This window comes from Lactuca sativa, chromosome 7 (assembly GCF_002870075.4).
Source record: "Lactuca sativa cultivar Salinas chromosome 7, Lsat_Salinas_v11, whole genome shotgun sequence".
Taxonomy (NCBI): Eukaryota; Viridiplantae; Streptophyta; class Magnoliopsida; order Asterales; family Asteraceae; genus Lactuca; species Lactuca sativa.
The window spans coordinates 204,672,451-204,699,522 of NC_056629.2; the positions used below are offsets into that span (position 1 = coordinate 204,672,451).

General features: G+C 34.3%; 1 protein-coding gene across 1 annotated transcript in view; it reads left to right on the forward strand.

Annotated features, from left to right (window-relative positions):
• Positions 1 to 1,879: 1,879 nt before the first annotated feature.
• Positions 1,880 to 27,072, forward strand: part of LOC111884754 (disease resistance protein RPV1) — a gene marked incomplete at its 5' end in the record, with an annotated part of 36,450 nt that continues 11,257 nt past the window's right edge. The window contains 1 exon segment of the mRNA XM_052765437.1: positions 1,880 to 2,101. Within this exon segment, the coding sequence (XP_052621397.1) occupies positions 1,880 to 2,101 (222 nt within the window).

Consider the following 27,072-nt stretch of genomic DNA (forward strand, 5'->3'; position numbering starts at 1 on the left):
TATAGAGAGAGAGAGAGAGAGAGACAGAGGGAGAGAGAAAGAGAGACAGATTTTTCGGATTAAACATCAACTTATTTTTGTCCTAAAGGAGACCTTGCATTTTTTTTCAATTTTTTTTTAATGTAGCACATTTAGCAAGTTTATGGGCAAACACCCAGTTTTAAACAATTTTTTTCCGAAAAAACCCCATGTTTTTATTTTTTTATTCTTCCAAAAAAAAACTTTCAAACTTTTTTGTGGAATATAATTTCAGCTTTCATGTTTTTCCGATTAAAAATATTTTCAATCTTAAAATTAATTTGATCCATAATGTTCTCAATATATTCGTTTGAAACTCGGGGTTTTTTTTTTTAACCTAACTTTTTTTGTTTGACTCATAATTTTCATATTTTTTTTGTTCTCTATAGTGTTCTTAATGGTTTTCTGCCTGTATGAAGAAACCATTTGATTATTTTGAAACAAAGAAAAAGATTACTATATCAAATTCTTGATGACAAATTACATATCAAAATCTAATAGTAATTAGACACCACATCAATCCAGATTTACCTTCAAATTTTAATATTAAATACTATCAATAACACCATGAAGAATAACAAAAAAAACATGAGAATTATAAACCAAAATGGAAAAGTCGGTTCATAAGAAAATGTTTGTTAAATGTGAGGTTTTTTTTCGAAAATTAAAAGTTTATTGTTTGTCTGATATTTTGGTATAAAACCAGATGATTACCGGTTGACCTACTAAAAGATGAAATTGAAAAAAAAATATATATATATATATATATAAAAGATCATTTTGAGGAAAAATTAAGTTGAGCTTTATTCCAAAAAAGGGCTAATATTTAGAGTCTGTATGATATATATATATATATATATATATATATATATATATATATATATATATATATATATATATATATATATATATATATATATATAGGTTCTAATGTTTTTCACATCTATTGTGTGCTAGAATGCACCAATAAGAATTGAGTAACATTAAATGTATATTAAATGATATCCATATTTATAATTCCTTTTTATGGAAACTAATTTAATTCGTCATTAATGTTAATAATAATATTCTTTCAGAATGAATTCATATATAAAATAATAAAAGTGTATTCTAGGAGAACGATAGTATATTCTACTAGAATACACCCTCATTCTTCATATTCAATACAATTTTATTGTATTTTAAGTGAGTGAGTCCTGAAATAATATTATTGCTGACATAAAAACCTAGATACGAATTCATTCTGAAAGAATGTTATTGCTGACATTAATGACGAATTTAATTAATTTATATAAAAAGAAAATTATAATTATGGATATCATTTAATATACATACAATTATGGAAACCATTTAATATCTATCATTACTTAATTAAATAATAATATAATTTTACTAAATTCTATTGGTGCATTCTAGCACACAATAAATGTAAAAAACACTTTAACCTAGCCATATATATATATATATATATATATATATATATATATATATATATATATATATATATATATATATATATATATATATATATATGTAGAGAGTGGTTCAAATGAGAACCAAAAAATGTTAAGAACCCTAAGAACCTCTAACTTTAGATGTTTATAAAGGGTTTAGGGTTTAGGGTTAAGAACCCTAAACCCTTTATAAATATCTAAAATTAGAGGTTCTTACGGTTCTTAACATTTTTTTTGGTTCTCATTTGAACCTTTACATATATATATATATATATATATATATATATATATATATATATATATATATATATATATATATATATATATATGTGTGTGTGTGTGTGTGTGTGTGTGTGTGTGTTCATGTCTAATGAAACTTGTGACACCATTTTGCTCGTCTATTACAGGAACTTGACAAGATCGAAGCAATAAAAATGAATTTTAACTCTGAGCTAGCAAATAAACAAGAACAATGTCTACGTTTGATTGGTGCAAAGATGAAGAACCTTCGTTATATGGAATTGATCGGTGATCCTGCAAAACCATTGCTTGACCACTTTACACTGAGGGAGCTTTATTGTCTTAAATTGGCCATCGGCTCGCAAAAACAACTGTGGAAAGGTTGTAAGGTAATTCTTATTGTTCTAATCAACAGATGAAAACAAAGTCCATAATGAATCATAGAAGCCATTTTTAACATATATGAACATACCAAGAAAAATAATAATTAAATTAACACTAAACTTGATGATTTTAGTACATAATGCTATATAAATCTACAAAAGTTTGATTGGTATATGAAAATACCAAGCAAATTACTTCGCCCGAATTATTTTTATTTTTTATTTTTTGGAAAAATGTCATAGTTTAAATAACATATAATACATATTGAATATAGTTTACGACAAAATAAATACACTGCAAAAAAACAAAAAAAAATAAAAATTATATAAAACAGCAAACATTATATGCCGCTAAAATTGGTTAATACGTTGGATAAATAAATTCAAAAGTTGTGTTTTATATGATACCAAAACGTTGGAATTCTTGTTATTCATTCGCCACATAAAAATTGTAAGACCGTTTTTACCTTACAGCTATATTTTTAAGGGGTATTTACTTATCTAGTCAAATTAAAGAAGTGATTATCAATTTTTAGCCAAAAATTAATAAATATCCAAATATAGCCCACGAAACCGTAGGTTTCGAAAATTGTCTACTGTTTCGTCATATCGTCTACTGTTTTGTGTTTTGTATAATTTTGTTTTCATTTGTAAGCTACAAAATCGTAGGTTTTGGGAAACCTACGGTTTCCTCTCGGTTTACCTACGGTATCGAAAACTGTAGCCTACGGTTTTGGCGGGAAAAAATACGTTTTTTTTTTTTTTAATATTTCAATCTATTATTTTTGGGGTTTTGTCTATGGTTTTAATTTTTTTAAATTTATTTATAAGATATACAAGTCGACACTGCACAAACTGTGCATTGGCACTTGTACACCGTATGAAACCTATGGTTATATATATATATATATATATATATATATATATATATATATATATATATATATATATATATATATATATATATATATATATATATATATATATATATATATATGGGTAAAGTGAATATACCTAACAACCTTATATAACTTTAGGTACCTAACCACATTATACTACATTTTTTTGCATTATATTTCCATTGTAATCGTCTAAGGTTCTTAAACTTCAACCCTTAACTTGATTTACTTCAAAGATTTTCAGACATTTACCATTATATTCTTCCTACACCATTTGATTTGTAACGGTAGTATATAAAGCCCACCAGAGGGTCTCCGACAGAAAGACGTCATTATAATGCTGAAAGTCCAAAGATTTTGGAAGCAATTGAGTTATGAGGTTGAATTTTAAGAACTTTGGGTGATTACAATGCAAATATGATACAAAATTACGTAGTATGATGTGGTTAGGTACCTAAGCTTATATAAGGTTGTTAAGTATATTCACTTTACCCTATATATATATATATATATATATATATATATATATATATATATATATATATATATATATATTAATTTTATTCAAAAAAAATTTAACCTCATATACAAAACCTACTCTTAATCACAAACATGGTAAAATTTTGATGAAAATTAGACAAACTGGGTTGTTCTTCCGGTGCTCCATTGAGACAAAAAAGTACCCAAACCAAAGAAAATAATAGGAAAAATGACTAATCTGAATTTTTTTTCATTATATACTATAGGCTAATGGGCCACGAAAAAGTAAACGGGCTCGTGAAACAGTAGAACATTAGCACGAAAGAGTACTTTTCGACCTAAAACAGTAGTAAACGGCGTTGACCGCAGTCAACCATAAGTGGAATACTATTTTGTGGGCTATTTTTTGATAAATAATTAAGAAAAAAAAAACTAGATTTGTAATTACCCTTATTTTTAAAGTATAAGTTACATACCTTAAGCGTATTCATAGTCCATTGAAATTTTAGAAGTTCAATGGATTGTCACATCATTCCCACATCAACATTTTATTTTTTATTTAACTATACTCTTTAGCATCCATACCTTATTAAACTTTACAAAGTTTAATGAATTTCATTATCATTACATTTATAAACATAATTATAAATTTAAAAATAGAAAAACATAATAGCTAAAAAAAATTACTTAAAAATACATTAGTTAAAAATTACGAAACCTAAAATATTTTCTACCTTAAAATACATTAATTTAAAAACACAAAACCTAAAAATACATTAATAAAAAAATGATATATACAAATTCTATTTTTTCGAAATTTGTATTTATTATATTTGTAACCGATGTATTTCATTTTGAGTGGGTTTTTATTTTTTAATATTTCATTTGATTAATTTATTTGAAAAAATATGACACCAAAAAAAAGATACATTCAATTATATAATACCTAAAAATATGGTTAATATTAATTGTTGTTTAATTAAAAAAAATATAGAAATCAAATGTAAATGTAATTAGAAAATAAGATTAAATATATATTTGGTTTGAAATTTAATTGAAAAAGAAACGATTAAATCTATTGAACCACTTAATGATCATACAACTCTCTCATTCAGCTCCACTCTATTTCATCATCTACACTCCATTCTACTTCTATTCAATCCTAGTTATCATCTATTCAACCCTTATTAAACCCTCATTATAGATGTTCTATGCTCACACATAAGTTTTCCCATTCTTTCTACATGCATAAGTTTTCCCATTCTTTCTACATGCATAAAGTTTTGTGATTTTTAGTTGGGTACAATTTCTTTTTGCCTGTAGTAAAAGAGATACCCCCACAGAAGTTGCCATATTCTAGAAACCAAACAACCACAGTTGAATTACTTATGAATTTATGATATGTGGGGAGATCAACTTCGATGTGTGATGTAATAAATATCTCAAATTCTCCACAACACGGATCTGTTGATAAATCCTTTATAAGTTTTTGTCAACTGAGGAAGGTTTAAATCAAGGATATGTTGATAAATCCTTTATAAGTTTTCCCATTCTTTCTACATGCACAAAGTTTTGTGATTTTTAGTTGGGTACAATTTCTTTTTGCCCGTAGTAAAAGAGACACCCCCACAGAAGTTGCCATATTCTGAAATCCAAACAACCACAGTTGCATTTACTTATGAATTTATGATATGTGGGAAGATCAACTTCGATGTGTGATGTAATAAACATCTCAAATTCTCCACAACACGGATCTGTTGATAAATCATTTATTAGTTTTTGTCAACTGAGGAAGGTTTGAATCAAGGAGCCAATAGCTAGTTGGATGAGCACAAACACAATCAGAAATATGAAATGTTGACATTTAATTGAACTAAACATCTGCTTTATCATTAACTTGTACGAATAGATACCAGATCATCAAAATTATGCTACCAAATAAAAAGTACAATGCCATATTTGACTCAACACACATTTAAAAATATATTGAAGATAAACTAATGATCATTAAACTATTTTTTTTATAAGTATGAAATTCATTGTTAATTAATTTTCTATTTTTTCAAAAGGTCATTGACTATCTTATATTTGCAACATCCAAATTATATATATATATATATATATATATATATATATATATATATATATATATATATATATATATATATATATATATATATATATATATATATATATATGATTTTTTGAAATACATAAACATTTAATTTTAAATAGGTTATTTTGTTTTTTTAAAAATTCTTTTACCCCTTCCTAGGATGGTGAAAAATCTAAGAAATGTGGAATTTGAAGGGTCTGAACGGAACTGAAATCCATCTATTTCACAACAAAACACGTTATGGAATGGAATCTAGAATTCCGATTCGTCAGAATCCGTGAGACACGCACTAATTAATAAAATTGATCATCATAAGGTTTCTTTCATTCATATTTAAGGGTCACAGAGAAAGGATATATATATATATATATATATATATATATATATATATATATATATATATATATATATATATATATATATATATATAGAGAGAGAGAGAGAGAGAGAGAGAGAGAGAGAGAGAAAGAGAGAGAGAAAGAGAGTGTGTGAGAGAGAGAGAGAGAGGATAAACAAAGTAACTAAGTAAATAGAGAGAAGATTAGCTTGTGATTAAGGACTAAAATAGGAAAAGATATTTAGAGAGAAAATCAAGGTTAACACTTCCCCTTAAGTTGGCGCATGGAGAGAGATTAATAATGCCAAGCTATGTGTAATTTGGAGTCAATTTGTATTAGAACAATCACTTTTGATTCGACTCGTTCATTCATGGCAGATGGGATTATTTGCTATATGTTGGGTAACTTGGTTTTCACAAAATTGTTGAGTGGGACTTTCACATGGCAGCTCGAGCTCCTTTAGTAACCATCTTAGCCATAAAATTTCTCTAACAATAGATGACATATCCCAATACTCCGCTTCGGATGATGTCCGAGAGACCAATGATTGCTTTTTCGATTTCCAATATGTAGGAGCTCCCCTAAAAGTAACAAGTAACATGTTCTTGACCTCCCGATGATTGTACATCCAAGCTAATCAGATTCATAGTAGGCGGTAAGATTGGTACCATCATCTTTGGTAAGCAGAATGCCTTGCCTAGGTCTCTCCTTAAGGTAACATCGCACACAATTAGCAGCTTCAAGATAACTCACTCTAGGATCTCCAACGAATTGGATTAAGATGTTGACAGCGTAGGTAATGTCGGGTCCCGTGGCTTGCAAATACAAGAGTCTCTAAACAAGTCTTCTATATTGGTTCTCATCTAACTGTGCTTCATCACTTCATTTGTCCAACTTCAAATTTTGCTCCATGGGGAACAAACTAGGACGACAACCCATCATTCATGTGTCTTCTAATTTATTTAGCGTATATTTACGTTGGCTTAAGACCATCCCTTTCTTTATGCGTACAACTTTGATACCAAGAAAAAACTTTATTTGATCAAGATCTTTGATGCTAAACTCCTTATTAAGCTTCCCTTTTGATTTATTGTATTTTGATTTCGTCCTTGCCTGCAATGATTACATCATCAACATAAATAAGTAAAGTGACAATTATTTCTTCCCTTTTGTATAAAAAGAATTAGTGGTCTGATTGTTTGGAACCTAGACCCGTCAAGAAACTAGTGAATTTTTATACCAGTATCCTCACGCTTGCTTGAGACCATAAATAATTTTTTTTTTTACTTTGCAAACACACCTTTCATCTTGATTACCAAAGCCTTGTGGAACCTTCATATAGACATCTTCACCCAGATCCCCGTATAGGAAGGCATTGTTAACATCCAATCAATGAACGCACCAATCATTTTTTACAGTAACAACAAGAAGGCTTCACATAGTGACAAGTTTTTCCACAGGGGCGAAGGTGTCATGGAAGTCAATCCTTTCCATTTATGAGAAATCTTTTCTGACTAGACGCGCCTTGTATCATTCAATTTCATCATTTATTTTGTATTTTATCTTGTACAACCATTTTGAGTCTACGAATCGTTTTCTTTTTAGGAGTTCTTGGAGTTTCTAGGTTCCGTTTTCTTCTAAAGCTTCAACTTTTCCCTTCATAGCTTCAACCCATCTTGGACCTTGAACAACTTGGGCAAAAAATCTTGGGTCATTATATTGGGTAATGGTCGCCATAAAAGCTTTATGTGAGTTAGAAAAATTATTATATGAAATAAAATGTGCTATAGGGTGTACCGTCGAAGGTTCATGATCAGAGTCAGGAGTAGAATACGCATGATGTAAGGATAGGGGCAGCTTTACTTGAAAGTCTTGAAGATGTGTAGATTTGAACCTGTATCATGTTAGTATCTTTTTCACTTCAGGACCAACTCTAGCATTCATATCTTCAACAATTGGTTCTTGATTTTCAGGCCCATCAGGAATCCCACGAGATTGTTCTTCACTTTGAGTTCCTTTATCCAGGTTGTTGTATTGCATAAGCCCATTAACATCATATGTGGGCTCCTTATTGTGTTCATGCTTGTCATTGTGTTTCATTTCACTTGTGATGCTTTCATATTGTCTTTTATTTTTGTGCAAGCATTCATCTTCCTAGTATTTGGGTGAAATGAAAATATCTTCGTCTTCTTTTGTTATTTTTGATTTTGTGAAAGGGAAAACAATATCTACAAATTTTACATCCCTTGTAGTTATGATCTTCTTATGCTCTATATCATATATCTTATGTACCTTCGTGCCCCAAAGGTGACCTAAGAAGACCCCTGGTCTCCCCCTTGGCTCAAATTTATCCCATTTGGTTTTGGTGTTTTGAAAGTATGCAAGACACCCAAACACCTTTAGGTGTTCATACTCTAGCTTCCAGTTGATCACTACTTCATAAGGCGTCTTTCCATCTATCACATTCAAAGGAAGAAGATTTATGATGTGAGTGGTTGTTAGTATGCACTCTCCCCAAGACATTGTAGGAAGATCCACTTCGAATTTTGGATCCTCGTCATTTATAAAAGATGACAATGCTTTTTTTCCACCACACCATTTTGTTGAGTTGTGTGGGGACTTGTTTTTTCAAGAATGATCCCTTCTTTGGCATAAAGATCAAGCATGCCATTTGATGTAAATTCACATCCCTTGTCGCACCGTAATCTTTTTATGTTTTTCTCGAATTGGTCTTGAGTCATCTTATGTAAGTTAACGAGTTGAATGCTAGATTCATGTTTGTAATTGGGGAGGAAAACCTAAACGACATGATCAAAATCATCAACTATTGTAAGAAAGGAATTTTCTCGTGTAAAAGAGGGTGTTCAGTATTTACCCCAAACATCACAATGAATAAGATCAAAACAAGCATATGTTTTTGTTTTACTAACTGGAAATGGACGTCTAGCAAATTTTGCTTTATTACAAGAATCACAAAAACCCTTCAAAGAAACATATTTAATAAGACCAACACTATCAAGTTTGGAGATAAACGTGTGATCTAGTCGCTTATGCCTTGTACCAGGAGTTTTCATCATCACTTTTCTTTCTTTTTGCATCATCCCTATCCTATATAGACCTTTTACATAATCACTCTCTCTAATCAATTTCTTCGAATACAGGTTTTGCGTGACACAAATTTTTGGAAAAGGAATATTACAACACATTCTAAATCATTTGATAATTTACTCATCGATACTAAGTTGCATGTGAAATCTGGTATATGAAGGACGTCTTTGACTGTCTTCTTATTGGGTAGGGTGCAATCCCTACGACTCTTAACAGGTATAGTGGCACCATTTGGTATAATAACCATTGCAGTCCCACGTAGGTATCCAAAAAGTAGATTGGAATTCATCCCATTGCCCACACAATTTTATACAATAAGCCGAGACAGATAACCTTTCTTGTTTGGTGGTGCTAAGAGATTGCTTTAGTTCATATTTTCTAGAGGCAAACCCTTTTCAAAATTTTTCTTTCATATCTTCCGAGATCACTTGAGCCGCCGTTCCATATTTCACACTAGTTTTGATTTATTTCTCCATAGCAGTGTTTAACCACCCTTTGATCATTGCGTCACACGTCATCCAGCCCATGTGATCTTTTGAATTAGATGCAAGTTTCTTGATTCACCCATCAATGAAGCCAATCTTTTTCTTGGCGAACAGGAAATTCAACATTTCCTATGACAAATCGAGGTGGTTTGCATCTGTAAGCATGTCAATAACGCGCATCTTCCTTGGATAATCAGATGCATGAAGGTAATAAGGCGAGTTATGGTCAGAGGCACCATTGCTACTGCCTCTATATTCTTTGTTTTCTTTTTTGCCATGCATGGTTACCTCCTTTGATTTTTGTTTTAACGCCGTTTTGATACCATAATAAAATTGATCAAAAGGTTTCTTTCATTCATATTTTAGGGTTACAAAGAAAGGAAATATAAGTACATGATAAACATAGTAACTAAGGAAATAGAGAGAAGATTAGCCTATGATTAAGGGTAAAGTAGGAAAAGATATTCTGTAATGACCCAAAAAATTATGAGGTAAAAATTTCAATTTTTTAATGCAACCAAAACTCCAATTATCTTTTATTCAAACATTCTTAAATAGATTATAATAAAACAATAATTAGAGTACAATCCTAAAATCATCACATTGCGGAAACATGGGTGGATGCAATGCAGTCATGCCAGGCCCTTCCCTTTCATACCAGAAGTACCTGAAACCATAAACAATAAGCCGTAAGCACAAATCTTAGTGAGTTCCCCAAAATACCACATACCATACATACAATAGAGATTGATATGTGTCAGCTATGGTCTTTCCATTATGCCGCGAGTTGTATCATGGTCTTTTCTTGCCAGGTCAGGGTCCAAAACCCTAGGTCTTACATACAAGTGCCAAGAGCCACCTCCTGGACTTCCATGCGAGTATCACAAAGAAAACTAGCATACTATCTAAACACATATACATAACTATCTAACTGCCAAGGTCTGATCCTTGGTCTTACATACAAATTTGCTAGGAGCCACCTACGAGTCTTCCATATAAATGACAAGGGCCACCCCTTGGTCTTCCTAATACATAAGCCAATGGTCTGACATTGGTGCCTTCGACCCATAGTATAGTGAGGAGACTTACCTCAAGTTGCTGAATATCTCAAATAAAAGCGGGACTATCGGTCCGGAAAATCCTCACACTAACAACATCAGATAATACCAAATACATAATTGGTCCACAACCCATATCTGAAATCCTAGTCCAATTGTCAAATGCCCATGGTGAAAGTCTATTTTACCCTTTCCTTACTTGGCCCAAAAACCGAAGCTCAAACCAATAGCAACAAAAAGCATAATATGGCCCAATTTCCAAATTGAGCCCAAAAACCATCATGAGCCTAATTCCAAGAAAGCCCGATGCCAAAATTAGAAGTCTAATGGCGAACAAGGCCCAAACCTTAAAAGTCCAAAACATGGCCCAAATCTATGAACGTCAAGCCCATAAGCCCACCTGCTGAGTACGGGGGTCATACTATGCTCAAACGCTTAGCGTACTCCTTTAGGGGCCAGTATGCACAACGTACCAGCTGGGTACGCCCAACGTACTCCCTAGATTACCAAACCACTCCATTAAGAACTTATTTGGTTAAGACCTTAAGCTAAGCTCCGATATCTGATTGTAAAGGGCGAATTAATACGTAAAGTTAGCTACTTTACACCCATGCATAACCTAATGGGACCCAACACTAAAAAAAGCTTCATAAGGCTCTTAACATATGCATGAACTAATATCTTTCAAAAAGCTTGCATTTTTATGAACAATGGACCTCTAAGGAGCTAAGATCTAACATCTATGTCTTCAGGAGTTGATCAAAAGCTCAACTTTAGCTCAAAAGACCCAAAAATGCATAAACAAGGTCCCAAAACAAGATCTAGCATAATAAACCACCAAGTAGAGAACTTTATACCTCAAATGGCTTGCAAAGATAATGATGAATCTATATCTCTAAGCTTCACAGTAATATATGAATCTTCAATAACCTTCTATCTCTTCAAAATGCACAAATAGAAACTAAGATCCTTCACAAGAGCTCAAGAAACATAAGGAGGGGAGTAAGGGTAGAGATTAGGGTTTAGCGTGATGGAGGCTGATCAATAAGATCACCCACAGTGAGATAAGTTGTTTAAATAGCGAAAAGACCCTAAAAGTTAAAGTTTTCGTCCAGCTGGAGTACGCACCGTGTACTCTCAGTACATCCAACGTACTCCATAAGTTGCCCGCGATTCTTCTGCCTAGTACGCCAACATACTTCCTTGTAAACCCATCGTACTAGGCTTAGCTCTTAAACCACCAAACTTACGAATGTCATAACTTCTTCGTTCTACGTCCGATTGTGATGTTCTTTATATCCACAGAAAGATAATAAGGAGCGCTACACTTATATCAACTCACCCTTATCTTAAAGCCTTTCTAATTACAATAAAAAAATCTATAAAGGCCCAGACTCACACATTACGGATATTAGGCTTGTCGAAAAAACCCAAAACCTGTTCTACCCACCCGACCCGTTCCGAATTCGGGTAGAATGGGTCGGGTAGAACGGGTAATGGGTATGAACATTCGGGTAATAGGTTAACCTGATAATAATATAGGTCAGGTTTTACGTATGAATATTTAGTTTCAGGTATACCCGAATACCCGAATTCGTTTTTTAAATAATATCAAATATGCAATGCAGTCACGTACGCACACTTCAAATAAAACAAAACTCTTCGTTTCTTTCTTATGAACGACGACTCGACAATCGACGCAAACTTGCAAAGGGAATACGACGCTGATGCTGAAGTCCTGAACCATCATCACAATTCTCATTTTCTCTCTATCGCACGTAATGGAATTAAAAAAGTACATATCATATTATAATGATTTGTATTGTTATTATAGATGCACTTGTTAATTGTATGGAGTATTTTCCTAGCCAATTTTTTATTAAACCAACCAACATGTAAAAAAAATATCAATAAGTGTCATTTAAGAAATTTTCGGGTATACCCGATAATTACCCGACCCGATCTCAAACCCAAATACCCAAAACTCGAAAACCCGAATTACAATATAGGTCGGGTATCGGGTAATATTTTCTTAAGGAAATACCCGTTCTACCTGAAACCCGAAAATTTTACCCGTTCAACACCCTTAATTGATATACCCTTGGGATCCAAAACACGAACCGAACTTCCGGATCACCTAATCTACAATACCCACATCCAAAAAGGGTCTAAATCTCTCTTTCCTCAAGACCCGAAGCCTTATCATAATTAATCTTCCGGTCACGGCCCCGATACATGAAACAATTCGAAACCAGCTTTTTCGTATTCAAGGAGAAAATCAAGGTCAATGCTAATACTCTTAAGGTAGTTATACAACGTGTTTTTTTTTAAAATCAATCTTTTATTGGCTATAAAGTATACAACTATATCATAAACTTGCACCTGAGAGGAATCATGGAAGACCATGTTTTTTTTCGCTTTGCGTATCGTTGATTAAAGAAGACCAGTGAGATCCTAAAACAAACAAACACAAGAATGTTAAAAGATATGATCTTTATTGAAGTTTAATAAACCATTATGCTAAATCCTACAACTACAAAAAGCAAGAAGATAATATACCTCCCAATCATCCTATAGTACACTTTTACGATGAGATTGCATGACTTTTTGTTGAAATAGCAGCATACATATTTTCCCCTTGATCACCACCTGAGTTAGTAGCTTTTGCATCTAACAAAGCTGTGAAATGCTCAATTTCATATCCGAAATGATATATTACATCAATAATGGTAAAAGTGATCACAAACAAAAAGATGGAACATAAACAAAAGAACTAACCTAATAAAAGTGTTCTATTTTTGTATATTCTAAAATTTTGATTTCTCAATGGTATTAGAGATTTATATGCTCAAATGATACTTGGATCATAATGTTACACCATACATGGATTTCTAGATCGCTCACACCATATAATGTTACTAACATTTTTGTTAAAATATAACAAATGCTTTGGTAGTTATAAAATAATTCATATATCAAAGGGTAAATCCTCATAGTATGGATCCATTTAGTGTGAAGTGCATCAAGCTCATTGAACTTCTTAATCTCCTTTTTCCAACATACCTTGTTCCTCCTCCTTTGATTCCCTCATTAATGGATTGTAGGACTGTAAACGAATCGAACGAACAAGAGCGAGGGCTAGTTCATGTTCGTTCGTTTAACAAATTACATTGTTCATATTTGTTTGTTTATGTTTGTGAATATGTTAAACGAAAATAAACGAACAAACATAAATGAACAGGGATAAACAAACACAATTGAACAAATACGAACTTAAACGAACATATAATATAGTAATGTAATCAAACATAGTTGAACATATACGAACATAAAAGGAACTTAAATGAACAAACATAAACGAACGTAAACGAACAACATAAAAAAATGTAAACGGACAACATAAACGAGCGTTTACGAACATAACTGAATGAATGAGACCATTGTTCATGTTTATTCGTTTATCATATAAACGAACATAAATGAACTTCATGTCGAACGTTTCATGAATAGTTCGTTGAACGTTTGGTTCGTTTACATGCCTAATGGTCTGCCTAGACTTTATTGCCTCAAGTTTTGTCTAGAGTGCCGCATTAAAATTACAAAAAAAAAAAAAAAAAAATTAGATAAAACCTATCAACGAGCTAATTAGAAACATAAAGCTTATCGATGGAAATAAGAGCTTAATTAACCTAAATTGTGGATAAAGATGAATTGAAGCAATGGCTACACAAAACACATTGGTTGACTCACTAACACCACATACAATACACTTTGTGTTTTAGACTGCTCATGCGTAATTCCTATGATTCTTGCTTAATTACTGGAATCCTATAGTGTAGCTGACATGAAACATGAAACATGAACCCTGGACACAGATGACCTAAGGAATCAAAATAAATTTTGTTTTAAAAGATAATTTCAATAAAAATCTTAAATGTAACTGATTTCATCCTCCCAAACTTCTTGTTACTGATTTCAGAAACAAAAAATGTTGCGAATATGTTTGTAAGAAATCAAAGATCAGAAAAAAAAACACAATAACTTATATAGCATACTTCTATTTTAATACAAAAAAACTTTTAAATTAAAACATATGTCTCTCGTAATTTACATAAATCCCGCCATTACTATTACCTTTTTTTTGCTTTGCACGAAATTGAGCAATTAGCTGTCTAAACCTGCATTATACATATCGTGTTAGACCTCCTATATAAACCTTAGCAGATTACCAAGTCAAATAGTACAAAACTCAAAGTCAACTATTAAGTTATTTGATTTTTAGTTAGGAAGGATGGCTGAATCTGGTACCAAGTGAAAATAGTTCCTATTAGGGCGTTATACTTTTGAAAATGTTAACAAATTATACACCACAACCAATTTCACTCGTTCAACAAAACATTCACCACACTATGATAACTTGATTATAATCACAATCTCAATTCAGAACAAAACTAGGAGGCTTTTGTTTTTTAAGAAAAACTTCTTCAGAACACTTTTTCTTATGCGACACAGCACATGTGCAACAATTTGTTTTATGGAAGGCTTCAAACTACAAAACCTATTTGCGTGTTCTACGCGGCGGCACATCACTTGACTTGCTTTTTCAAACATCTTCAGCTTTTATTTTTTCTAAGTGATTTTTTTAGAAATTTGGTATAACTTAATTTCTTTAAACTTTGATTTTTTTTTCAAACTTTGATTTTTTTTTCAAACTTTGATTTACCGGTTTGATACAATTTCATTTTATAGTTTCCACAATTTTCATAACTTTAATGTTTTTTTTTTAAAAAAAAAACCTTTGATTTTTAAATTCTTTTTAGAGTAAATTACACGAATGGTCCCTATGGTTTTGGGTAATTTGCGCGCTTGGTCCCTAACTTCTTTTTTTAACTCGGAAGGTCTCTACTGTTTGTTTTTGTTACGCGCTTGGTCCCTACTGTTTTTTTTTGTTACATATTTGGTCTCTATCTTACCTAAAAGACAATTATTAAAATAGGTAAAAATTATGGGGTATGTAACGTAAGGTGAGGGGAGTAGGGTTGGGGGTGTGTTTATTTAAATAGATTAAAAAATCAAGGGCAAAATAGTAATTGTAGATACGACAGGGACCAACTGCATAACAAAAATAAACACTAGGTACCTTCTGAGTAAAAAAAAATAAGTTAGGGACCGAACACACAAATTACCCTAAAACATAGGGACCATTCTTGTAATTTACTCTTCTTTACCATTTATTTTGACAATTTTTTCAGTTTCGGTTGCATCTTTTCTAACATATATGATTTTTTACGAATTTTATAGACATTGTTTCAAAATTTTCTTAATTTTATTTTATAATTTTTATTTTTTATGTTCTTTAAAATTAGTTTTTTCAAGAAAAATGTTGATAGCTTCTTTTACATTTTTTTAGAAACTTTAGATTTTTGTTTTTTACATGTTTTTTTTAGTATCCTTCTAATGCTTTAAGACTAAACTATTAAAATTTCGGTATTGAGAACTATTTTCAGGTTGTAAAATTAGTTTATTTAAATTTCAGTTTGATGAAGCAGTCTGCAGATATTAAAAAACAAACATGCTTCTTATTATAGGATGCAACCGTTTGGTCAACATCTTCTGCTATAGAAGGTTGCAGAGATAGTCCGCATACTTCATGAATTTTCACTTCGAAAAAATTAACAACAACTAAATTACACGAAATACAAAATATACTTCACTGAAATTAAGCTCGTGTTCTATAAATTGAAATGCTAAACCATAATCAACACAAATTTTATAAAAAAATTCTAGTTAGCGAGTGAAAGAAAGAGATGAAGAAGATAACAAACAAAGTAATTCCGCAATTCAATCAATTAGGGAAAAACATAGGGTAGAAGAAACAAAGTAAAATATGGAACAATAATTAAATAATATTTTAAAGAGTGTATTCTACAGTTGTTAAGCAATTTAATTTGCTTCATCTTTTCCCTTCACAACTTGTTATGCTCAATCAGCTTGCTTGACTGCCAACAAAAGTTTCCTTGAATTTCATAAGGAAATTTACTCTTATATAAAGAAATTGAGTAAGCATGTGGAATATAGGGTTCGTAGGGAAGATAGATCATGGGATGGTGGGCTCTCAATGGGATTCAACCGTTAAAGGTTAGAAGTTTGACATCGATATGAATGGGGGTTATAGAACATGGGAAGGAGACGACTGTGCTCTGTGGAGTGGAGCTTGGCACAAAAGAACCGCATAATAACTGTAAATATCAATTTAGAATGGCTCAGATTAAAAATCAAGAAAATATGTCAGTCCCTCTTTTTTATAATACCCCATCCCAACCTATTATTTGTTTTTTTACATTTTTTTACATTTTTTAATATCTATTATTTATTATAGAAAAATAACCCATCACACCTTACCCTACCATTAAGTCACCAACATCAGCCCCACCCCACCCCTATAAAATCCTTCTTTTCCCCTTTATCTAAGTCCTCATCGACACAACTCCGACCACCATATCGGTTCTTCTTTGCATTATGAAATTAACATTCCCATGGTTATGCTTGTTGTACCTCCATGATATGATACTCTTTGTTTACCCCTTCCCTCACCGAGAAAATCTTCCATTACATAAGTTTTCACTAGCAATTTTGTTTTCAATTTTGATTACAATCATCTTGAAGTGCACATCATATCATGTCAAATGATCCATAAATAAACACACATATGAGTTTTGGTTACGTTTCTTGGTGGATCAAAGGCAGTAATTCATCCTCATCATTTGTTCATTAAGCAGAGTGAAACAATTGTGATTGCAGAATCTTGTTCCCTTGATTATGCCTCTCCAGGGCTGTATATATACACACGAGATTACATATCCTTACGGGAAAACAATAAAATACATAACAGATATATACAAAACCTAAATACAAGGAAAGCGATAAGTATGGAGGAATGATAACTATATCTCAATAATCCCCCTCAAGTTGGAGCATGGGGATCAAGAATGCCCAACTTGGATAAAAGATGACGGAACTGTGGTGTAACGAGAGCTTTGGTGAAGATGTCTGCTGGTTGTTGAGTTGAGGAAACATGAGTAGTAACAACTTTTCCTGCAATAATCAGATCACGGATAAAATGACAGTCAATCTCTATGTGTTTTGTGCGTTCATGGAACACGGGATTAGCAGCAATCTGTAAGGTTGCCGTGTTATCACAGTAAAGACGAACGGGGGCAGAATGAGAAACACCAAGAGATTTAAGTAATGCTTTTAGCCAAAGTATTTCACAACATGTGGCTGACATCGATCGATATTCGCTTCGGCAGAAGAACGGGAGACAGTTGCTTGCTTTTTCGTTTTCCAAGAGATAGCAGATTGACCTAGTGTAATGAAATAACCAGTAACAGAACGACGAGTAATAGGACACGCATCCCAGTCAGAGTCACAATAAGCAGATAAACGCAATGAACTATCACTTGAAAGATGAATTCCTTGACCTGGATGGCCTTTCAAATATCGAACAACACGAAGAGCAGCAAACCAATGTTCAGTTTTGGGTTGTTGCATGAATTGTGATAATGTGTGTACATCAAAGCTGAGCTCAGGTCGAGTTATGGTTAAATAAATAAGACGACCAATTAATCGGCAATAACTTTCAGGTCGGTCATAATCATCGCCATTTGCTAGTGCTAGACGATGGTTGTGTTCCATAGGAGAATCACAAGGTTTAGAGCCAAGAAGACCAGTCTCGACAATGATTTCTAGAGCATATTTCCGCTGTGAAAGGAAGATGCCAGACGAGTTCCGAGAAATTTCAAGACCGAGAAAATATTTGAGAATTCCTAGGTCCTTCATGTGAAAGCACTTGCTTAAATATGACTTGAAGGCTGAAATGGCTGATGAATTGTTCCCTGCGATAATCAAATCATCAACATAGACAAGAACATGCAAAATATTGCCATGTCGAGAGAGAGAGAAAATAGAGAATAATCTGCTTTGCTTTGTTGAAAACCAAAAATACGAAGTGCAGCCACTAGTTTAGAGAACTAGTTGCGAGGAGCCTGACGAAGTCCATATAAAGACTTTTGAAGTTTGCAAACCATTCCCACCGGTGCCTTAGTATACCCAGCGGGAGGTGTCATATATACATCTTCCTCCAAGTCACCATGGAGAAAAGCATTATGAACGTCCATTTGATGTAATTCCCAACCTTTAATGGCAGCTACCGAAAGAAAAACACGAACTGACACCATTTTCGCAACAGGAGCGAAGGTCTCTGTGAAATCAATACCAGCGAGTTGTTTATTGTCAAGGACAACCAGACGAGCCTTGTAGCGCTCTATGTCTCCATTCGATTTGTATTTGATACGATAAACCCATTTACACCCAATAGCATGTTTATCAGCAGGAAGAGTGGTAAAGACCCAAGTATTGTTTCGTTCAAGGGCTGTAAGCTCGTCATTCATCGCATCCCGCCATTCAGTTGATTTAATAGCCTCTGAGAAGGACCGGGGTTCATGCCCTGTAGTTACAGATGCTAAATACTTGGCATGTGTGTTAGAAAATTTAGAGTTTGAGACATAAGCTGCAATAGGATAAGGTTTACCTGAGGGCGGTGTGGCTGTGAGATGGCATGGGGTAGAGTTGGCTTGCATAGTGTTACAAACATAGTCACGAAGTATAACAGATGGTTGCCGAGTACGTGTACCTCGACGTGCTTCTGGTGCATCTAGAGAGCTCCCTCTATCCTCAGTAACAGGAGGTAAAGAATTTTGGGTAGGTGAGTTTTCTGAAACAGGAGGCGAAGTTGAGGGGGCTGGCACATCCTCATAAGCGGTTGGAGGCAACAGATCAGGTTGGGTAGCAGATGACAAGGTAGGTGTCGTGTCGTTAGATGAGAATTTATCCTCAAAAAAACCCACATCGCGAGATATAAAAATATTACCAGATGCAATATCATACACCCTCCAACCACGTTTTCTAGGTGGGTATCCTAGAAAGATGCATTTTATTCCACGAGCATCAAATTTGTCTTTCGATTTAGGTAATTTGGATGCAAAGCAAAGTCATCCAAACACCTTGAGATGTTGATAGGACGGCTCATGACCATATAAATATTGATACGGGATTTTGTTATTTAGAAGCGGTGTAGGGGTTCTATTGATCAAATAACAAGCAGTAAGAACACATTCACCCCAAAATTTAATCGGAAGAAATGCTTGAAATGGTAAAGCACGCGCCACATTAAGAAGATGACGGTGTTTGCGTTCAACGTGACCATTTTGTTGTGGCATGTATACACAAGAGGTTTCAAACAATATGCCTTGATCAGAAAGAAAACTATGCAGGCATGAGAATTCTCTTCCGTTGTCAGAACGAAGACGTTGAACTTTCTTATGAAATTGTGTACCGACCATAACACAAAATTGTTTGATTATTGTAGAAGCATCACTTTTTGATGTCATTAAGTAAACCCAGGTTGCACGAGAGTAATCATCAAGAATAGTAAAAAAAAATAAGATGCTCCTGTAGTGGAAGGAACACTGTAAGGCCCCCAAACATCACAATGTATTAATTGAAACAATGAAGTAGCTTTATTTTGACTTATAGGAAAATGAGAGCGAGTTTGTTTTGATTTGAAGCAAACATCACATGGTTCATGACTATATGACTTATTACCAGAACTAGGATAAAAAGACAAGGATGTTAACACAGTTGGCGAAGGATGTCCAAGTCGTTGGTTCCAAATAAGAGTAGATGTAGATGAAGCTGAAGTATGACAAACTTGACCAGTATCTCCAATCATGCCAAGCCAGTAGACTCCACCCCGTTGCTCACCCACACCAATCACCGTCCTTGAAATGGGTTCCTGAATAACACATAGTCTTTTAGTAAGCATGACAAGATAATTTGCATCAGAAGCTAACTGAGCAGAAGAGATTAAATTACAATCCAGAGTTGGAATGTATAAAACATGGTTAATTTTAGCTAATGGTGAAATCACTAAAGAGCCTTCTTGATGAGCGATAACAAAGCGACTGTCAGGTAGTTTGACAGAAAATGGAGGTATAAGGACCAAATTGTGTAAAAGAGTATGATTTCCTGTCATGTGATAGGACGCGCCAGTGTCCAAAACCCAAGACAAATTCTTACCAGGTTCTTTTCCATTGGAGCCTGATTGTGTAGCAATAGTTTGAAACATTTGCAATACTGAATTCCACTAATCAGATGTAAGAGTATTACCAAATGCCGCCTTTTCTTGATCAGTAATAGATATTGAAGGACTCACATAAGTGTGTTGGACAGCATTAGCAACACCTGATGACCCACGTCCACGCCCGCGTCCGGCTACTTGCGGTGTGATAGAACCACGACCACTTGTTTGTGGTACCCACCCTTCCGGGAAGCCATGAAGTTTGTAACATTTAGTAATATCATGACCTGGCCGTCCACAATGGTTGCATTTTGGATGAGAGGATGTTTGTTGTCGGGCTACCTGTCCACCGGATTGCACAGAAAAAGCCATAACATCAGTTTTATTAAGATCACGATCTTTGATAAGGGTTTGATGACGTTCCTCTTGAATAGCAAGGGCATATACACGATTAAGAGGCGGATGTGGGTCTTGAGCCATCACATTAGAACGCAATGTTCCAAACGTATCATCCTCTAGACCCAAGAGAAATTGATGTAGTCATTCTTCTTCGCGTTCTTGGGTAATGTGTTTCGTCAAGCCACATGAACATTCGCCACAAGTGCAGGTTTTTGGTGGTACATATGTAGCAAGTTCATCCCAGAGTTTCTTCAAGTATCCATAATAGGCTGCACCCGATTGACCACTTTGACGACAACGAGAGATATCAGACCTTATTTGCAAGATTCGTGGTCCGTTACCGACCGAGAATCGTTGAAGCAAATCATTCCATAGCTCACGTACAATTTCAGTATAAGTAATAGACGAACGTAAATGTAACGTCCAAAATTTCAAAACAATTTAAAACTTTTCAAAATCACCCATTTTATTAACGTTGTTACAAAAAGGTTTTCAATACATTATTAAACAGAGTAATTTCCCAGGTTCATATCATAAAACACCAACGCGAGGAACGGTACGATCACGCCTTTGCCTTGCCACAGACTCTTGAGAACCTGAAACATAAAACCACAACTGTAAGCCCGAAAGCTTAGTGAGATACCCCCAGAATACCAACCACATATACGCCTTTCCAGGCCCTGACCTTCCGGTCCATGTGTCTCAGGGGACTTCCGTCCCTGCTGGGTAAACCTTCCGGTCCTACCCACGCCGACCTTCCGGTCCATCACACAACATAATCGCCTTCCGGCCCATAACATATTGCCTTCCGGCCCATAACATATCGCCTTCCGGCCCATAACATATTGCCTTCCGGCCCATAAGCATAAAATGCATATATAACATAACAAACAATCATATAGCAGTTCATAGACAACAATCGATCAACAGATCACATATCATAGCATTACTCTAACAAGATACCGGTCTAGCCGGTCACTATCATAACATTACCCTATGAATCAGTCAACATACTAAATGCATACATACGCCTTTCCAGGCCATGACCTTCCGGTCCACATAGTAATGCCTTCCGGCCTGTAACATATAATGACAACTACCCGGATTTCCATCCGGTAAAAAGGGTCGGCCTTGGTGCCATAAACCCTAGCGATATAGTGAGGATAACTCACCTCGAAACTGCCGACTGAACAGATAGCTCAAGCTGCTCCGATCACTGATACGATCTCCACCTCTGGACAGCCACCAATGCACTGAACTCAAACAGTAAACAACAATTACCAAAATACCCCTGGAACCACTGGTCAATCCTTGGTCAAAGACAAGGTCAAGGTCAACCCCTGACTGATCCTACTCGCCGAGTCAACCCTATAACTCGCCGAGTCCCCATATTCAGAACTTCACTCAATCCGCGATCTAACTCGCCGAGTCACCCCAAGACTCGCCGAGTTCAACGACTCTGAGTCCACTCGCCCTTAACTCACCGATCCCTTAAGATTCCCTTCCTACACGTCGAGTATCCCCTTTTTACTCGACGAGTTCCTCCTGGAAGAATCGCGGGGCCACCCCGACTCAACTCGCCGAGTCTGAAGAACAACTCGACGAGTCCCAGTAAATCTTCAAGCTACTCGCCGAGTCTGTTCATCGGACTCGGCGAGTCCATGCCATGCAACCGCTCAAACTGCTTTCTAATGGCAGAACTGCTCCGACCATTCATAGGCCTGGCCTTCCTAGACTGGTCCATCACGTAAGGTCCTCATTTTGGTGCTCATGATACACCCCATGATTCATAACATACATATTGACCTAAGGCATAAGGATTCCAATCCAAAACCTTCATCAATTCCCGAAGTACAGGCATGGGACATTCTGGACCTCCAAAGGTCCCAATACAGAGTCACAATCGTTTGGGGGACTAGGGTAGCATTCAGTCTAATCACAAAAGGGTTCCACCAACCCTAATTCCATAAACACATCAACATAGCAGAGTATACTCGAATTCTTACCTGGATGATGTATTCTCTGTGTCCCCAATCCTCAGAATGTGACTCCCTTGCTGCTCCTTTAGCCAATCCCTTCTCTTCCTTGCACAACCACTCTTCTATAATCAACAATGGCCTATAATCCTTGCTCCAGATGCACACAATCGATTTAGGGTTCTTCTCAGAAGGCTAAAATGAACAATGACGGCCAATGAGTCCTTTTTATACGTCCCAAACCTGAACGGTTAGGGTTTTCGCTAAACAGCGTAGACTCGCCGAGTCCATATCTGGACTCGTCGAGTCCAGTCGCGAACCCGCGACCAAGTCTGCGATCCTACTCGGCGAGTCTAGGCTCCAACTCGCCGAGTCCCCTCTTAAAACACCCCAGAAACATAATTATTACAATACTTGAAATTCCGGGCTGTTACAGTAAACTAGCATCGATTGATTGGACAACCCATCCGATAAGCATCGAGTTAACACTGTACCAATCATCAATTTCGGCCGATGCATCATCAGGTTTGGTGATACTGCCATCAAGAAAACCCATCTTGCGCTTGGCTCGGAAGGCGTTCTTCATTGATGTGCTCCATTCTTGGTAATTATCACCCTTTAAAATCACAGGGCATATTGACAAACCTTGATGATCGGAAGGATGTAGATAGAAAGGAGATGTTGGATCTGCTACAGTTACCTTTGTTGTTGATGATTTTGGATCCCCTGTCATGATGAAGGTTGAGTGACGAGATTGTTAACAGATCTGTAGGAATGCTCTGTTTTGATCAAGATCACTTGCTCTGATACCATGAAACAACTGTGATTGCAGAATCTTGTTCCCTTTATTATGCCTCTCCAGGGTTGTATATATACACACGAGATTACATATCCTTAAGGGAAAACAATAAAATACATAACAGATATATACAAAACCTAAATACAAGGAAAGCGATAAGTATGGAGGAATGATAATTATATCTCAATACAGAGTGCTTCTTTGCTACTCTCCTCCTTAATTGTATGACAATATGATTAATCATTTCATCAGTTTTTTCATTCGCCCTCCCACGTATGGATATGTTTTTTTTACCTATGATAATGCTCACTTTATTTTTGAAACTTTCTTTCCCATCTTGTTGGAAGCATATTAGGAATCTGTTATTGATTTCTAAGCGTAACATATGATATTTAAAGGGTTTGGAATACTTCAATGTGTGGTTGTCATGTATATGTAGCTTTGTATCCCTAATTACAAACTGTTCTTGGGCTTTTATTTTATCATCTTATGAACTTGCCAAACTAACCAAAAACTCTTTGTTAACAACTATTTCTAGTTTGTTTCTTATCAACACCTTAATAACTATTAGTTCTATGTCTAATAACCATCTGGTTATCACCATTTTCTATTAAATTCTTGTGGATCAGTGGTGAATTACTATATGGGTTTACACAATGAGAGTTCTCTTTGCTGAGTTCTAACATGGGTTTGATTTGTAGTCTTTCTTTCTATATATATATATTTTCTATTTGGTGGACGCTTTGACTCTAGGGATACAATTGTTTGGTTTTATTGCAAGATTATAACAATGCGCGGAAAAGAAGCACAAGTTTATGGGGTTGATTTTGGAAAAAAAAATAATAACAGTGGCACGGTAAAAGTTTTTTGTGGGTGTTTATCCATATATGAAAATATCTTGTAATATTCATCGGTGAATATAACATGTAACATCACACGTTAATATAAGTATGGATATTTATATATGAATATTACATTATATATTAATATATTAATATTACATCGTATATTTATAGCATGTAACATTCACATGCAAATATAAATTTAATATGTGTAAGATATATGTGGAGTCCAAGATTGTGTGTCCATAAGATCCCTTATGAAGTTAAGGAAACTCCAACACACACACACACACACATATATATATATATATATATATATATATATATATATATATATATATATATATATATATATATATATATATATATATGTGTGTGTGTGTGTGTGTGTGTTGGAGTTTCTATATATATATATATATATATATATATATATATATATATATATATATATATATATATATATATATATATATATATATATTAGATGGTGTCACACCGATATGTGATACATTAACACACCCTTCACAGAGTTGGAGGCTCAATGAGGATGGATATAAATGTATTGAGCCACGTGGGTGTGTGCAACGCCCTCCAATTCGGGCTAGAAATTTAAGATATAATATATAATCATAGCTAAAGATGTATTAGTGTAATGACTATCTTGTGGATATAAGGAGCACTTAAATCTGACTTCGTATGAAGAAGTTATGCTTCTTCGAAGTTTCGCGATTAAACCGACATAACTATGCGCGTAATAAAAAGTGAATCAGACATAGGTTACTTATTAGCTTAAGTAATCTTAACGAAAGTCGTATTAACCGTAAAACGAACTCGTGCATATAGAGAATGTCCAAATCTGAATTCATATGAGAAAGTTATGATTTTTCGAAGTTTCAGTATAAAAGTGTGCGACACAAAATTCAAATTTTTGAATAATCGATTGTTAGGAAAGACAATCTACATGAAAATCAAAGATATCATGAATAGGAATCCGTCGGTATAAAGATAGTCGATAATGGACGTCATAAAGAGTTATGATTTTTTATACGGACTTTAACAGTTTTACCCTGTTAAATATATAACTTTAAAAATAAAATGAGAATTAGCTGACAGAGTCTAAATGAAAGTTGTAGTACCCGTCGATAGCTATGAGTGGATATAAAAATGTCGAAAATGAAGCTCGTATGAGAAAGATACGATTTTTAAAAAATAATTAAATCTCGAAGCGTGTGGCAGACGACGCTTCTAGGAGGTGGGACGTGGACCACCGGAATTGCGACACATGGCACGATTCAACAGGATATGCATAGCCGAAAAGCACATAACACCACATTTGCTGACACCACGACTCCCATTCTATCTGGATTTTAAGTTATGAAATTTCGTAGTAATTAGTGTATTTTTGCTAGGCTTTAAGGTCTTTGAGAGCCCGACAAGTAGAAGCTATCGGGTCGAAGTTCTGCCAATACAATTTCCCGACTTTTAGCTAGAAAATCTCTATAAGTTAAGTTTCACTTATCTTAATTCAAGTCTAACTTATATTTATATTCATAGTCGTTATTATGAATTTATAAATAAGATTCATCAGTGATTCCAAGTCAAAATATTGATTGATCTACTTACATGGATGATGTTTAGGCTATATTTTATAAGGTGTCTAAAGTGAGATTTCCAAATAGTACACTCTGTATACCAAATGGACCCTACTTATGATATGATCTTACCTGATTGTTCCTTATTAACTATAGATCAGTAGACATTATGATCTATGAGGAATCCAGAACAATATTAGTCATAAGAATATAAGACTAAGACTTAGTGACATTCTTACCTAGGTCATAACAAAGGAAAATCTAAAGTGTTAGGCGAAGCACTGCCCAAATTTCGAGTCATCCACTTTTAACAAGTTGGTACATAGTTACTTTCTGCTTACATAGAGATATCAAGTATTTAATATCCTTAGATGACCTATGTGCTTATTATATGTGTTCCTAATATATGTGCTAAATGACATAATGATTTTTAAATGTAATAAATCATATATGTATTCTTATCAAACTTATATTGTAGTGAGTAAAAAGGGCAGAGAGAGAGAGAGGGAGATGAAAAAATCGTGAGACCATGCCAGATATAAAATAATGGTGAGAGATCATACCAGAGATAAGATAATGGTGAGAGACCATACCAGAGATAAAATAAAGGTGAAAGACCATGACCAACTGAGAGTAGTCATCTAACAGATACTTGATGACGACCACAGACTCTTCTAAACAGTCTTGTGGAACACTAGCAGACTCACAATCTGTAGCATTACTGACATGTATTGCTAAGGAATCCCC